General features: G+C 40.5%; 1 protein-coding gene and 1 long non-coding RNA gene across 5 annotated transcripts in view; one reads left to right on the forward strand and one right to left on the reverse strand.

Annotated features, from left to right (window-relative positions):
• The window catches only part of LOC113836279, a 29,276-nt gene extending 24,868 nt beyond the window's left edge, over nucleotides 1–4,408 (reverse strand). Inside the window, exon 1 of the long non-coding RNA XR_003486320.2 lies at nucleotides 4,237–4,408. This is a non-coding gene — a long non-coding RNA (uncharacterized LOC113836279). The remainder of the gene's footprint in view (nucleotides 1–4,236) is intronic.
• A 220-nt stretch (nucleotides 4,409–4,628) lies between these two features.
• Nucleotides 4,629–16,438, forward strand: part of Rbms1 (RNA binding motif single stranded interacting protein 1) — a 211,102-nt gene continuing 199,292 nt past the window's right edge. For all 4 annotated transcript variants that reach the window (XM_027420336.2, XM_027420339.2, XM_027420337.2 and 1 more), the window contains exon 1: nucleotides 4,629–4,746. In XM_027420336.2, the coding sequence (XP_027276137.1) occupies nucleotides 4,672–4,746 (75 nt within the window). In that variant the 5' untranslated portion in view covers nucleotides 4,629–4,671. The remainder of the gene's footprint in view (nucleotides 4,747–16,438) is intronic.

Consider the following 16,438-nt stretch of genomic DNA (forward strand, 5'->3'; position numbering starts at 1 on the left):
CTCAGGTTGAAAGAGCTGATCGATCTCCACAAGCTCTCACCACGCCGCAGACTGTTGCCTCTCCTCAGCGTGGCTGGAGAATAATCCTGAGACTGACTACTGAAGACCTTGATCCTGTCTTTTATACCCCTTTAGTGCTGGGATTAAAGGCAAGAGCTCTGTTACTCTTTAGACTTATTCACTCTCATGTAGGCCTGGGTGACGTTGAACTCAGAGATCTATCTTCCTTTGTCTCCCGAGTCCTGGGATTAAAGGTGTGTGCCTGGCCTCTATGGCAAACTAGTATGGCTACTTTGCTATTTTGATCTCCATTGGCTTTAATAAATCATAAACAATATATCACCACACTGGTTAATTCCTCCAAATTGGTTCTGCATCTAGTTAAACTTTGGGAGCTTAACCATCACTTGACATACTGCTGTGATGCTACAGTTGCCCAGATGGGACATTCTATAGTCAAATGTTCCAATTCCTTCAAAAAATAACTATCAATTTAAAAAATAATTGGGGGTGTGATTTTAGATGTTATGACACTCAAGAGTATATAAACTAAATGTAAGATGCAATGTCATTTTACTAAGACTTAAGTGAACTACAAAAGGGATTTTTGACAACAGGAGAAAAATGAGCAGTCACTGAGAATTAACTGATGTTAACAAATTATTGCTAAATTTATTGAATGTGATAAAATTAGAGACTATTCTTATTTGTTAATGTGTGTTTCTTAAAATTACCTATGAACTGCTGTTGTTACAGATATCCTTTTAATTATTTCAGGAAGATAAATGTGTGTGTGTGTGTGTGTGTGTGTGTGTGTGTGTGTGTGTGTGTGTGTGTAAACCCACATGCATGCAAGATTGACAAAGTAATACAAGTCAGAAGGAGGTGTTAGGAAAAGAAAGGCCATTTTTTCTGCTGTCTGTGCTTTTGCATTTACTTGGAAGCAATCATATTTAGTTCATTTTTGTTTTAGAAATGTCTTAGGGTGAAATGTGGCATATGTATGCATACATGCATATGTACACACACACACACACACACACACACACACACACACACACACACACAAGGTCTATGGAGAACTCAAAAAGAATCTATTGAAATATATTCCTATACATCTACAGTCCAGGGTCATCTTTGGGCACTTCCTGAGTACTCCTGACCTTCTGTTCTCCTGGAGAATATCATTATTCTGAATTTTATGTTAATATTACCTATTTTTATTTATGCTTTAAAATTATTCATATGCTTATTCTTACATACTGTTTTTTGTTTTGCGTTTAAAGCTCAAATAAAAGTGGAATCATGACATATATTGTTGACTTGTTGCTTCTTTTAAAATAGATTCTAAAATGTGTGTGTGTGTGTGTGTGTGTGTGTGTGTGTGTGTGTGTGTGTGTGTAACAAGTACAGGGCAATGCATATCTTGGAGTAAAAGTTACAGGTGGTTGAGAGCCAGAACTTGGATTCTGGGACCTGAATTTGGGTCCTGGGAAAGAGCAGTGTGCACTGAGCCAACTCTCCTGCCACTGTACTTTCTTCTTTGCACAGAATTAAACTAGAAATGGTATGTTCTGATGCTTTTAGCTTTTGTTATTTACTTTTTCTGTTGCAGTGTCCCCTTGTGCCTATACATCAAGGACTTTTTAACTATTATATGGTTGGTGGACATTTGAGTTATTTTTAGTGTTGCATGGATATTCCTATGTCTATCTGCTGGTGCACCTATGGAAGACTTTATAATGTGCATGCATCTGCAACTGCATTGTAGGATACATGCAAATAAAGTTGGATAATGGCAAATTGTGTTCTGCATTGATGGCTGTACCAACTTCTACTTCTCCCAATAACCAATACTCTTGAATATTTCCCTTCTCCCTCCTTCACCAGATCTTATTATTTTCATAGTTCTTTTTTGCCAGCCCAGCAAAAGAATAAAATGGTACCTTATTATAATTACCATATTATTAATTGAATCTTAGTATCTTTTCATATGTAGGTTGAACATTTGTTGTTCTTCCTCTGTGAATACCTATTCTTAAGAAAAAACTTATTCTAACAAGTTATTTCTCTTTTTCATGTTGATCTTGAGAAGCTCTCCACATATTATGCACATTAACCTTTTGTAGTTATATGTAAAAGTAGTTAATATTTTGTGGCTCATTTTCTTGCTCATTCTACAAACCAAGGATCTCAATAATCCTGCACCCTCCTTCCCCTGTGAACCTTCCCCCACATTAGGACCCAGTAGAGATCCCTCCATATTTTTTCCTAACAGCTTTGCAAGTTTGGTTCTCACAAGTAATCTTCAATGCAGCTGGAGTCTCCCTACTTTGATAATTTCGAGCTAGAACTTTGATTTCCTGTTTTCCATGTGGATAGCCAATTGACCCAGAATCATTTATTTAAAGGCTCATTCTTTGCCCACTGCCCTGTAATACTGGCTCAGTCATAAATCAAACATCTATATAAGTCTGGGTATGCTATTGGGCTCTTGAAAATGGACTGGATTTTCATCATCCAGGAGGAAAAAAAAATGGTAAGTAGAACAGTCTAACTTTGGCAATTTCCTGTGTCTTTCAAACCAAGACCTACTGAAATCTTTCTCAACTTATTTCTCTTCAGTCAGTCACCTCTCCAAAGCCATTATTCCTAGTCTTTTTGGTCCCCTAACACATCAGGGCAGTGAGTTTTTAACTTAAAAAAATCAAAGCACTCTCATATTGAAACAATATGAAGAACATTTTTAGTTCACTTAGTTAGACTGTATGTGCACCACTCTAACCTGCAGGTTGGCATTAATCTCCACAGTGCCCAGCATGCCACAGAAACGAAGTAAATCTAATTTCCTTGTGAGATTTTATATGGATGAATGAAGACATACATGAGCTGCCTCCTGACATGTCAGAATTGTGTTCACACGAACTGCATCTATTTCATTTTTGTCAAAAAAAATGTATGGCCTAGAAACTTGTCTAAATCATATAAAGATAAGGGTTCCAGCTCACTGTTTTATCAATTTTGAAGCCTGTCTTTAAAAGTAATCATACAAAGATGTGACTATTGAAAAAAATCATGCATCACTGTTCTGCTGGATTTACTGTGTGCTGAGAAGTGACAAAAAAAAAAAAAGGACAAAGCAAAGCAATCGAGCTCTGTTCAATAAATGTTTTTCTCTTTGCCTTTTATCAGCTGTGCAAGGACACCAACTTAGGGACATTTTCTTCCCCATCCTGTTGTACATTTCGTATTGTCTCTTTTTGAGCTAGAATATAAAAGTCTTCTGCAGGCAACTTCAGGGACCAATTAACTCCATTAAATTATATCCAGTTATGTAGTGAACTGAACCGCTGCTCGTCTGGGGCTGTCTAGAGCTGAGACAATTAGGAGATGGAGAGAAGCAGAGAGATTGATTTTATGTGTCACCGAAGCACACTGCAACAATATGCCAGCGTGACTTTCAAAATGGCCTTAAAATATTCCAAACTCAGGGAGTTTCCTTGCTCCTGAGTGGGAGTTGACAGACTGTCTGGCAGCATTAGAAAAGGCAGGGAGAAGCTGATGTCTATATTGTGTCCTCTAATAACATTCTGCCTCTTTTTGGCGTCTTCCCCTTAGAAGGACCCGCCAGTTTGTTGTGAGACTCTGTGTGTATGTTTGTGTGTGTGTGTGTGTGTGTGTGTGTGTGTGTGTGTGTGTGTGTGTGTGGTCTTCTCTACGCAAAGAGCATGATATCACATCTGGGAGAACTAAAACGAAGGACACTACCCTTCCCAAGGTCACTTAGAAAATTAGTGCTGTGACCTGGTGTGTGGGTGGAATAGAACCCAGGTGTCTTGGCTCCAGCTTTGTGGTTGGGCATGAAAGCATTTTCCTTTGTGGGGGAAAAATAACCGGTCAGGGGATTTGGGGGAAGTGAGAGATTAATCTGATTTCCTCCCCCCCCACCTCCCTTCCTCCTTACAAAAATTAAAAACTCGGGAAAGCTAGAGGTGCCTTCTAGGCAGTTCTTAAGCAGGATCCACCAAACCGCCTCCCACCCCTGACACAAAGCGATCGCCGCTCCCAAGGATTCTGTACGTCTTCTTGAGAGCCTGGGAGGTGAGGAGTGGTTGGAAAGTCACTCACCTCCAGCGGGTCCCGGGCTCGGCTGCTCCCAAGCCCCGCCCCCGACCGCCCTTCCCCCGCGGCCTCGGCAGCCAGCCCCTCTCCCCTCTCGCTGTTGGGCGCACCCACCCCAGATGCCGCCTGGCACCGAGCGCAGCCGCCGCCGCCGTACTTTCCACTTGTATTGATCACTCCTAGCTCGGCTCAGCCTGCTCCCGGAGCGCAGCGCAGCCAGCGCGCCAGCCCTTGGCAGCTCGGGCACAGTCGGGCTCCCAGAGGAAACTCCTTGGGAGCGCCCTGTCCGGGGTGTCCTCTGCGCTCTGCAGTGTCTTTCTGACTGCCTGAAGGGAGGAGGAGGAGAAGGAGGAGGAGGAAGAGCAGAAGGAGGAGGAGGTGGAGGAGGAGGACGTCGTCTGGTCCCGGTTGGGAGGTGGAGCAGCGGCAGCAGCAGCCGCCGCTGAGGCAGCCGCCGCCGCCTCCGGAAAGGGAGAGGCAGGAGAGAGATCGGGACTTGGAAACCCCAAAGTGTCGGCGACCCTGCACAGCAGGCTTCCTTCCAGCTTCATGGGCAAAGTGTGGAAACAGCAGATGTACCCTCAGTACGCCACCTACTATTACCCCCAGTATCTGCAAGCCAAGGTAAGGAGGCGCGGGGAAGGGTCGCTGGAGGAGGGGGACCGCGGAGGCGCGCGCCGGGCCGGGCTGGGGAGGGGCGCGCAGCGACCCCGCCGCCCCCGGGCGCAATTGCTGGGGTTGCTAACTATAGCGCTGGCCTGGGCAGAGCCGGGCTGCGCGCGGGGCGGCGGCTTCCCGGGGAGCCGATCCCGGCGATCGGGTTACAGAGAGTCAGTGGGGCGCGGGGCGGGGGGGGGGGAGCGACTAGACAGGAAAGGACCGCCGGCCCCTTCCTGGCCGGCGAGGAGGGGAGGGTCTCTCGGCCTCGAGGCGCCCCTCGTCCAGCTAGGGCTAGCGGCCGGCCGACGCTTGGGGCCGGCTGCAGGACCTGCTGATGGCACGGCTTTCCGACCTCTCCAGGGCCTCGCCCTACGGGCGATAACTCTGGGGTCCTCGGCAGTGGCGCGCAGCCCCCCGCCCCGCCCCATGGGATTCCCCTCCAGCTCCCGCGCGCGCAACTGAATGTGGCCGGAGGGGGCCGGGACCGTCTCCTCCCCACCTCGGGCCCTGTGCGCCCGCCCCTCGCCTCTGATCTTTGTGCGGTGTGGCACTTCACCTGGTTACTGATTTCCACTTTTACGCTGGTGTTTTGGGTAGAAAAGTGGCCAAAGTTCATTCCGCATTCATTGATGTCCCTTTTAATCTTTTCTGTAGCTTTTACGTAGGAGGGACAATGGGCAGATCTCGATGCGTAGAAAGAAGTGACTTTGTATTTACTTTTCTTTTTTGTTGTTGTTTTTAAACTGCCTTTATATGTTTACCGCAGAGTGATTTCCAATTCTGCCCAAAAGTGGCCTCGGCACACTCTGGGGTAAGGACAGCTGATGACATATAGACATAGAAATTATGGCCGGCTTTCCGGGGACCCCGGGTACTTTGTTGATGGGCCTATGCTTATTTTACGACAACAGTTGCCTGGTTTCCTAAACTAGTTTTAAAAATTAGCTGGGTTCACAGATAGTGCATTTTTACCGCCATGGAAACATCTGCCACAATTAGGGAAGGCAGAAGGTGTTGGTGGGTATACCAGCCTCCTTTGGCAGTTAACACCTAGCATGCCCCTTTACATCACAAAAGAATCAGGTATGGATGTGGTGTTTACACTTTTTTTTAGGGAATTACTTGGAGGCAGATGGGCATTTCTGACCTGGTACTAAGAATCTATGATTCAACCTTGAAAGCCTTCTGCCTTTCAGTGTGTGTGGTCCATGTTGTCCTGTACCTACAGCATACCATACTGTTTGTCCATGTGAAAAGGACTTGTCAGCAGAGGCCAGAAATTTCCTAGCACCAAAAGGCCGCCTTGCTGCTCTCTCATAATTCCCTCTTACCTTACTTAGATCACCAAGGATGGTAAGGTACTAGCGACTGAGAGAACACCACAGTTGCTATGTGGTTGTCATGCCATTGTTTTAAGAACTTGAGGGAGATGCTTGCTACATTGAAGCTGTTTGAAGAAATTTTGTAACGTAATCAATGTGCTACCTTTTAAATGTGTTATATATTTAATGCACTTATTTAAATTATGCATCATTTGGGTGCCTGAAGGACAGCCTATTCAACACTTAACTCCATGAATAATAAATACACACATTCAGGTGAAGAAGGAAAAAAAAAGTCATGTTTCTATGCAACATTTACCTTAGTCATTTTTATGTACCATTAGTAAGTTAGAAACCAAGTACATAGCATTTAATATAGCTAATGCAATGCCATTTGGCTTTTTTTGCCCTGTAAATAATTGAAGAGAGAGACAAACGGCAAGAGCCTGCTGGAGTAATTAGGGCTGGATCCCAGGAAGCTTTAGGGCCCATTTTCTGAAAGTGTGCTTCCTGCATAAAGCATTTAATATTGATTTGTGTTACAGTAAATGACAGTCACAAAACATATTTTGCTGTTTCTCCTATGAAATCTGAAATCCTATTACCCTGAATTCCTTTGTTTCGGGAGAAAGGTGCGTCCTCACTTGACCTATATAAAGAGATGTTTTAAAAGTTTGGTAATTAAATCTAAACTCCCTATTGTAAAGGTGTCATAATTAGTTCAGAAAGGAGCATCTCCAAAAATACAAAGGGACCAGATGCAGATTTTAGATAACAGAGTCAGAGGTGGGTACATACACCTCCCTTTCTCCTTTCTGTAGTCATTGGTAAGATGGAGGTAGTGAAAGTCATTAAGAAACATGAACACTTTGGTTTCTAGTTTAAAGCAAGCATAATCTACCCGAAGAGTTAATAAGCACAGTGAGAATCTGTTGTCTACAACAGGGCTGGTGCTTGCCTGAGTGTGTTCTGACCTTCCTAAGATAGAATACGTCACTCTCGGTAAAGTACACTGACGTGTTTGGCTAGCTAGTCCCAGCTGTTGTGAACTTGTGTTTGAAAGCTGGGTCAAAAACTGAGGAGAAGTTTGGTCATTTAAAAAGTGACTTTAACTTGTGATCACCACATCATGAAGTAGATGTGGTTTTGTTGGATCGTGAAGGAGTAGATGGATCTGATGTATTTCATCAGAGGAATGGGTGATTTTAAAAGGTACTTTAAAATGAGTTTATTACCACACTTTCAAAAGTTGCATGTGTTGAATGCTTCTTGTGTTAATCTAATCACAGTCTGTGTGGGCAAATTTGTTTTAAAAGATGTTCCCATAAAACACATTAATTCTTCATTTTGCAATTAAGAAAATAACACTTTGAGCCAACAGCAGCTTTGGTGTACATCATGCTTTGACAGAAAGAAAATGTGACATCTACATGGAGCATCAGATATAGGTGAGGCAACTGAGAAGAGCTGGGCATGGATGGATGAGATGGAGTTTCCATTATGCTTTCGCCTACGATGACATGGGACTCAAGCACCCAGATTTTACCCCATGTGGGGTGGTTTTGTTTGTTCTGTTGGTTTATTTCTCAGTCAGTGCTGTCTTATTCTAACAGGTCTACTTTATCACCTGGCACATTCATCCTGAAATAGCCATTGATGGAGCTTTGTAAACACAGGCACACACTGTTCTGAAGACCATTCCAGATGTTAAATGACCTGGGTGATATTATGAAAAGTTAAACTTGTGCTTCAGTTTTTAGCTGTTCAGTAAAATGAAAAATTAATTAACATTTTAATTCAAAGATTTGTATGTAAAGGTTGTCAGCCTGTGGCTGTAGGGATTTCATGTCTGTACAGGCTAGTGTTCTTGAGGAACACTAATGCAAGCATTAGTGCTGGTGTATGTGTTTGAATGTTTATGGGATACAATATGTAATCCTCTTTTGAATAAGGAGAAACACAGGTTTTTCTTTACTTATATTGCTTTCTGGATATTTTGTACCAGTTGAAGGCAATATAACACATATAATCTTTTTTATATACCTTTGGTATATAGTTCTCTAAAATATATCAAAAGCTTCCATTTTGTGCGTATAACATTGTTTTCTGTACTGAAGAAATATTTTATACTGAAATGTTTATTTCTGAAGGAAAACACAATTTTGTTTTAAATTGATTTTTGAATAAATGGATACCAAAGAATATACCTGAACTCAGCATCAAAATCTGAGAGATAATAAAGTAACTTGGAATTACACTAATAAAGGAGGCAGGGACAAAACAGTTCTGAACTCAAACTCTTTCACACACTTAATCATTTCATTCGATTCTTAAACAGTTATTTGTCTGTAGTCAACAATTGCTGTACCAAACAACCTGATTCTTCTAGAAATTAAGGTCATGATTCTTCCATGTTTAAGTAGCAACTATAACAAAGTATATGGAATGTACAATGGCACAAGCCATGGGTGCTTTGTACCTTACGATGTGCCTACTTTAGCTGGGCATGGTGGCACACACCTTTAATCCCAGCTGTCAGGAGGCAGAGGCGAGTGGATCTCTGTAAGTTCGAGGCCAGTTTGGTCTACAAAGCAAGGCCAGCCTGGTTTACAACTAAGTTTCAGTAATGCTAGGGCTACACAGAGAAACCCTGTCTCAAAAAAAAAAAAAAAAAAAAAAAGTACCTGCCTTTAAGTAAAAGTTGCTTAAATGTATCAGTTTAGTAATGCAGCATTTCACACTGATACCTTAACTTGATTTCCTTAGTAGGATATTTTAAGTATCTAGATATGGCAAGAAAGACTCAAGGTTATGGAAATGTTAAAGATGAAGTTACATATTGTAGCATCCTTTCTTTTAGGGATCTTTAGAGTTTTGCAGAATGCAAACTAGAGTCACATAGTATCTCTGTTGAAAATGGAACCTGAATCTACTAGAAGATAATAGGGGAATATGTCTGAGGGAGGAGTATATCCTTTGGCATCACTACTCTGGATATACCTCCAATTTTTAGCAGTGTTTAGGTGTTCAAATTCAAATATAGAGGATGTCTCTGTAGTACATTTGCAGTGAGGGGGGAGCTCTTACTAATATGCAACTGTGACTGTGGTTTGCTTAATGGTTTATTGGAACTCTGAAGTTATTCCAACTAACCTTATGGATAATAGAATTTAAAGTTACAGATCTTTTCACTAAGAAGAAATTTTCACCTTTCTATTTATGTAAGAATGAATTTCCAAGGAAGCAAATCATAGTTTTTTTTCTGCATCACATTATTTAATAAAGATACATGAAAAAGATCTGTCTATAATGGAGAAGTTAGTGTTCTATCAAAATGACATGAACAGCTAAGAGTTTGTTCATTCTCATAAAGAAGAGGGCTTTCTTTTCTAGTTTGTTTTCCATTGGGTGTTCACAGTTTAACTGGTTTGTTTGCTCCAAGCACAGTGTCACAACCCTTCTAGAAACCTGTCTTCAAATGTACCACTGCTCCCCTGATTCCATGGCTAATTTCCCAAACAGTAGGTGTTGAATAAACTAGTATCATTCATGGGGGGTGGAGGAGGAAGCAAAGTTATTTTAGGCCAGAAAAATTTTGTAAGCACAAATCTACAAATATAATTCAGCTTAATTTTCTAATGAAATCAGAGTACAGTGAGCTTTGTATTGTCCTTTACTTTGTTTCAATTGAATAGTGAAATTTTTGAAATGATTTGTGATTTAGCAAGAACCCTAGAAAGAATTATATATTGATAGGTCAATAATTTATGCAATCAAAAGTTTCTCTCCCTCTTCTCTGTCTCTCTCTCTCTCTGTCTCTCTCTCTGTCTCTCTCTCTGTCTCTCTCTCTGTCTCTGTCTCTCTCTCTCTGTGTCTGTGTGTGTGTGTATGTGTGTGTCTGTCTGTCTGTCTATCTGTCTCTCTCTGCCTCTCTCTCTTTGGGTATGTGCATGGGTGATCTACAGTAAAGAATATGGATGCTAGCAAAAATGCCACTGTGGTACATCAAGGAGCTCTCACACAGTGAATTGGCAGTACATCCTACTGGGCTTTTGTCATCAGCCCACCCCTTTTACCAACCCTGCTTGTATGTATTTTGCTTAATCTTCCAGAAAATTCCTTTTTAAAGTATATTTCAGCCTTAATGAAAGCATTTACTCATCTAGTAATAACAACTAACTAACATAAACTAAGGCTGAAATGCCGAGAGTCATAGTTGTTTCTCACTGTGGAATCCTAAACTTGGCATTTGTCTATCCAGCTCTTACATCCAGAGAATATACCTTCTATCTCATTCATTGCGATAGTTAAATAAAAATACCCTTCAAGTGAAGGAACTTTATTCAATGAAAACTAGCTTATTTAAACACAAAGAATGATGTCAGTTATTTAAATGCAGCACCATAATATTTGGTGTAACATCAAGGTAAATATTCAAAAGTTGAACATTGGACTTAGGGATGTTGTGCGGGCCGGACTGAAGTACTCTTGTTTCTTTGCTGTCTCCTTTTAATGAATAAATAGTGGAAGATGTAGAACTTGGTGGTGCATCATGAAAACACTCTTTAGAGGATACAACTGGGAGTTTTGCCATGTGATACACAGAAAACAGTCTCTTAGAACCACATGTGCCAGACACACACACATACATGCACACACACAAGCACACACAGTACACACACAGACCTCCCACACACATATGCACATAAACACAGAATACACATATGCACACAGATTTGATATTGGAAGCTAAACATGCCTGAGTCTAGTAGGTCTGAGAGGGACAATGGAAAGGGGATGTGGTAGCCATGCCAACAAACAAATGAATATACCCCAAATCTAATTGCCATTCAGACAACCAACCAACCCTAAACCAAAATCTACTTTCTTATATTTGCTTAATGTAGCTAGTCTTCTTACCATAATTATATGGATATTTTAATTTTTTGAACAATCACAAGAAGATAAACATGTTGAAATAATGAGAGAGAAGCAAAAAGGGATTAGAAAAGGAGACACTGGTGTCTCTCTCTGTCTGTCTTAAGCTCTTGGCATAGCAAATCTAGAATAGTGAGCATTGTTGTTTCCCCTGTGTTGTATTTCAGCAAATTCTTAAATGGATGCATCTGTCATTTTAGAAGATGATGAGGAAGGGGAATCCTTTGGCTAATGGCTAAAAATATGGGTTCTCAAAGAGAGATTGCATGCTAATATGCAGCTAACTGGCACTGTAAGCACGAAAAATTATCCTCTGGTACAGGATGTCCTACATGGCCATAATATATATGTCCTGAAATTAGGTTAAGTTTTCAGTTGGTTGCCTGTTGGTAAATTGTGAGGCTCACGACAGAGTAAAACACTTTGCTCAACTATTGTGTTCCTGAGTGAGCCCAGTATTCATCCTCTACAATTGAGGAATGGGCTGTCTGTTCCCTGATTCTAGCACATTCCAAAACACCTGGGAAGACAGGATAGGCACAGTGTAAGAAATACAAAAAGGATAGTTGTGAAACAGCACACTTGGACAACAGCATTCCAAACAGTGGTCTGAGTGACAGAGAAGGTACATGGGATTAAAAAATTACATGTGTTTTGTGAGCAAAAGTAGAGTTCCAGAAGAAGCTACAACTAATCTGAGAATTTTGGAAAGAAATTGGGCTTTAAATAAATGAATGGAAATTTCTTGAGTTAATAATCAGCTTTATCTTATTTTGTTCTTTTGCTTTATAATTCTCTTGAGGGCATTTTCAATTTTAAAAGAATTACATTTTGTTGTGCTTTATGTTAACATTTCCCTTAAAATTCCATACTCAATTACTTTATTTTACATTATTTCCAGTTTTATACTTACAAATGTGCTGCTAAGCCAACCAACCTATTAGTGCTGTGGCAAGCTGGCAATGTAATCTCTAAATGATGACATAATACAGAAATGTTATTTGTATTATTATATTTTATTTAAAGTACTGTTTATTTCTCCTAACCCATTAGCCACACTTAGGGAAGAAGGAAAAAAACAAATTTGGGGTTTTAGATGTTCCTAACTAAATAGATTTTTGCCTACACTGTAGGCACCAATGACATCCAGTGCGAGCTGGCATTGTTGAAAGATTTTTCAAAATTATTCTTGATCTTTTGTAAACAGCCATTTATGGGGTCATTATCTAACTTTATTTAAAATGAGCTGTTATTCACCTCTGTAAATAGAACCAAATGCTTCATATGGTCTTCTGCTTGCCTCTGTATGGGATCCAGAATTCATCCTTTCTCTGGCTGCTCCCTGGACATGTGTTATACAGTTGGGGCTCCTGGTCCTAGAAAAGGGATTTCAGGGAAATGTTTTCATGCAACAAAATGAGATCATTGCATAGATGCCATAAGTTATTTACTGTTCCTGAAGGACTAGTTTTCCAGCTCTGCAAGAGTGGGCTCATTTCACAAAGTGCCACTTTCACTTCCTAGGAGTTGAAAAGTTGAATATTTGGAATGGCACAATTGGGTAGATGCCTTCACTGAATACTGTCTTTAACCTGAGATTCCTGAGGGGAAAATAAAAGTTACCAAAAATGAATTTCACATCATAAGCTTACATCTATATTAGCCTCAAGTAACAATATACCATGTCCCCTGATAGGTGGTTTGTTGTTGTTTGGTTGTTTTTTTCCAATTGTAATGATTTTGCACATTTGCACAGGAGATTTTCTGGTAAGCTTTTGCTTACCCATAGAATCACAAGAAATATCTTCATAGTTTATGTTATAAGGTATCAGATAAAGTGTTTGGTTATACAGGAAAGTAAATTTTATTAGAAATTTGGAATACTATCAAGATTACTCTTCTCAACAGTGCTTTGGATTTGTCATCAAGTGAAAATGAAGGATATTATGAAAATAAACATTTTCAAGAAAAAATTGCTTTCAAGTTATTAACCACAGTACTCTCAAAAGCCTCTTGGCCTCCTACACAGCACAGCTTTGATTAATTCCCTTGTTTCAAACATGCAAGACTTTAAAAAAAAAAGTCCATGTAATCATGTGCATACCTCTATTTAAAAAATTGGAAAGAATTGGCTCCTAGACAATTGATGGATATCATCCTCATTCTCTATTTGATTTGTTTGGTGATTAGATACAACTTAATTTCAAAGTGAGTTGGACTTCTTTCTTTCTTGTTTGCCTATTTTTTTTCTTTTCTTTCTTTCTTTTCTTTTCTTTTTTTTTTTTTTTTTTTTTTTTTGGTTTTTGAGACAGGTTTCTCTGTAGCTATGAAGCTAATACTGGATCTGTAGACAGGGTTGGCCTTGAACTCACAGAGATCCAATTACATCTGCCTCCTGAGCACTGGGATTAAAGGTGTGTGCCATTACTGCTCAGCAGTGAGTTAGATTTCGTGTGTGTGTGTGTGTGTGTGTGTGTGTGTGTGCACCAAAGTCAGAGGATGACTTCGGATACTGTTTTTTGAAACAGGGTCTGTCATTGACTTGGACTTGCTGATTAGGGTCAATGGCTGACCAGGAAGCCCCAGGGATCCACCTGTGTCTTCCTCCCCAGCCTGGTATTACAAGTACATGCTACCATGTCCAGCTCTTTATTTGTGTTCTGCAGATTAAACTTGGGTCTTCATGTTTGTGTGCTGAGTTCTTTCACCAGCCATACAATCAGTTTTATTCACATTTCACTTGTCAATTGGTGACCCCAAACTGGAAACTCACTTCCTTCACAGATGGTCATTCTTAAAGGTAGAGTTCCCCACCCACCCCATGTGAACCTATACAAGTAATCTACATCATGTCACTAACAGGCCTACACCACTTCCATCATAGAATCCAACCACCCGCCTGAGGATGCTTCTTGGAGAACAGGATGAGTGCTAAGAGTTGAAATTCCTGGGGCTCATCTTTGCCTTCTTCAGGAGTGGGAGGAACTTGGTTTAGAGTTCCAGAATAGGGCTTTGAGCTTTTAGGACTACGGAATGGGCTTCTAGAAAAGGAGAGAAGTGGCTCATGACATCAGATAAGTAAGGCATTTGCAAGAGCAGCTGGAGTTTCTAGCTGTGATCAAGCCCTGGGAGCCCGCCTCACTCCTAGGCTCTTCACTTTGCACTTTTCTTTTCTTGTTCTAGACTAAGATGATCTCAGGTTTGCTAAGCTCTTTTTCCCAGTTAAAAAAATAGCAGCCCCTAGCAGCGGTACTGATAGTCCTTTTCATCCTCAGCTCATATGGATTCATTATTAAAGCCCCCCATTCATCCTTTAGTGCCCTTCAACCCGAGCCAAGCAAATCCGGCATGGCTGCAACAAGGAAACAAACACCAAGTCCCAAACTATCTAGTTCCATTGTTTCTTTTATTTTCACCCTGGTCTTTGGAGGACTCAGAACTCTGGGAGAATGCTGAACCTTTTTGAGACAGTAGGCATTGGTATTTCCTTTAGTTTTTCACCTAGAATCTCCCGTCGGAGCACAGATCAAGAATCGTATCCTGAAAGGAGAACAAAGAATGAAGAAGCCCATGCTTCACAAGACCCCTTGGCATTTTGTTTGTGGACTGTGGCCCCAGCAGCTTCTAGTGTGAAGAGCTGGGCAAACCAGTGTTTGACAGTCTTGAGGTGTTTCCTTCCTGCCTTTCTCTCAACCTGTACCCTCAGCTTTTCTTCCTACACTAAGAGTTAAGCTACTATGGCCTGACTTCTGAGCACTGACGGGTGTGGTGTTCTGGGTAGACCCCACAGTGGCGGCACAGGGAAGCTGCTTTCTCTTGGTCTGCCCAGATCTGGCACCAAGTGTGTCCCCACTTATTTTGACTACAGAAAGGCTTTATTACCTTTTAATGCTACAGATTATGACTAAGAATTTGCTATCTACAGTTACCCATTTGAATTGTAGTTTTCTTCTGATTTCTTATCTGACTTGATATGGAAATTTAAAATACAATTTTAGTTGGTAATTTGTGTTACAGAAGCATTGATGTGAGGTAAAACTTTGAAAAAGATATATAATTATCATACTATAAACTATTTTAATGACAAATGTAAATTCTTAATGAGATTATAACTTAAGGATGCATGATCAAATGATAGGGTTTACAGGTTTTTCTTAATTAACAGTGAAATTTAAAGCCACATATAACCATTTTTCTATTAAGTATTTCAGTATTTACTCAACTAATAATTACAAAAGAATTCTACCTATTTTAATTTTGAAAGGACTTAAAACAACGTGTTTCTTACTTGGTAGCAGTTTCCCAGATTTAAATTTTAATAGCAGAAATTTAAACATTGATTTTCATTTTTGTTTGCTTGTTTTATCTTATTTTATTTTATTTTATTTTTTGAGACAGGGTTTCTCTGTGTAGTCCTGGCTGTCCTGGAACTCTCTCTGTAGACCAGTCTGACCTTAAACTCACAGAGATCCACCTGCCCCTGCCTCCTGAGTGCTGGGATTAAAGGAGTGTGCCAACACCACCCAGTTGATTTTGACTCTCTTAAATCAGACCAAAAAAAAAAAAAAAAAAAAAAAAGAGTTGGAGATGATGTTGGGCAACACTTAGTCCTCGTCTGTCTGTCACAGAATTCAGATGCACATCTCAGCTGCACTGGGTGTTCCAAGGAGCATCCTTTAAGGCTGAAGAATTTGATTTGGCTGGCGCTGAGAGTGGGCTGTGAGATAAGTGCACTGTGATAGTGATCTGTGTCTGGGCCCTAGTGGACATCAGCTTTCCAGGGCTGCAACAGCACCTTTCTTTGTTTCCTGTTTCTTTGCCTCTGAGATACAAATCTAGTTAAACCCAGCAAGTGGGGGTCATTTTTGTTTGTTTTTCAATATGCAAATGCTCCTGTCTCCCTTTATGGAGAAAACACACCCAGATATTTAAATATACTGGGTATACTGGAGCTACAGCTCTTCCTCACAACTCAAGCATATTATATAAAAATCATCTAGTTGAAATCATATACATGGAACTAGCTAGCCAATTTAATTAAACTGGATAAACACCTACAGTGCAGGCATTGTGTTACACCCCCAAAAGTGTGAATGTGTAATGAATACATGATTTGTACCACTATGCAACACAGTGAGATAACATGGTTCGTTAGTTAAAGGTTTGCATTGAGATAGAATATATTGTGCAGTGTAATTATATATATATATGATATATATATATATCAAGTAGGTTTATATAGTCACATGACAGATCCCTAGGTGACAGTATAACATTTCTAGCTCCCCAACCATATCCCATCATCCATCTTCTGCTTTTGAAAATTGTTCACCTGTTCCTATAGTTCCTAAAAATGAAATTCAACTGTCTGTCCCCTCTAGTTTGTCTTCTCTAGT

Source organism: Cricetulus griseus, chromosome 6 (assembly GCF_003668045.3).
Source record: "Cricetulus griseus strain 17A/GY chromosome 6, alternate assembly CriGri-PICRH-1.0, whole genome shotgun sequence".
Classification (NCBI taxonomy): Eukaryota; Metazoa; Chordata; class Mammalia; order Rodentia; family Cricetidae; genus Cricetulus; species Cricetulus griseus.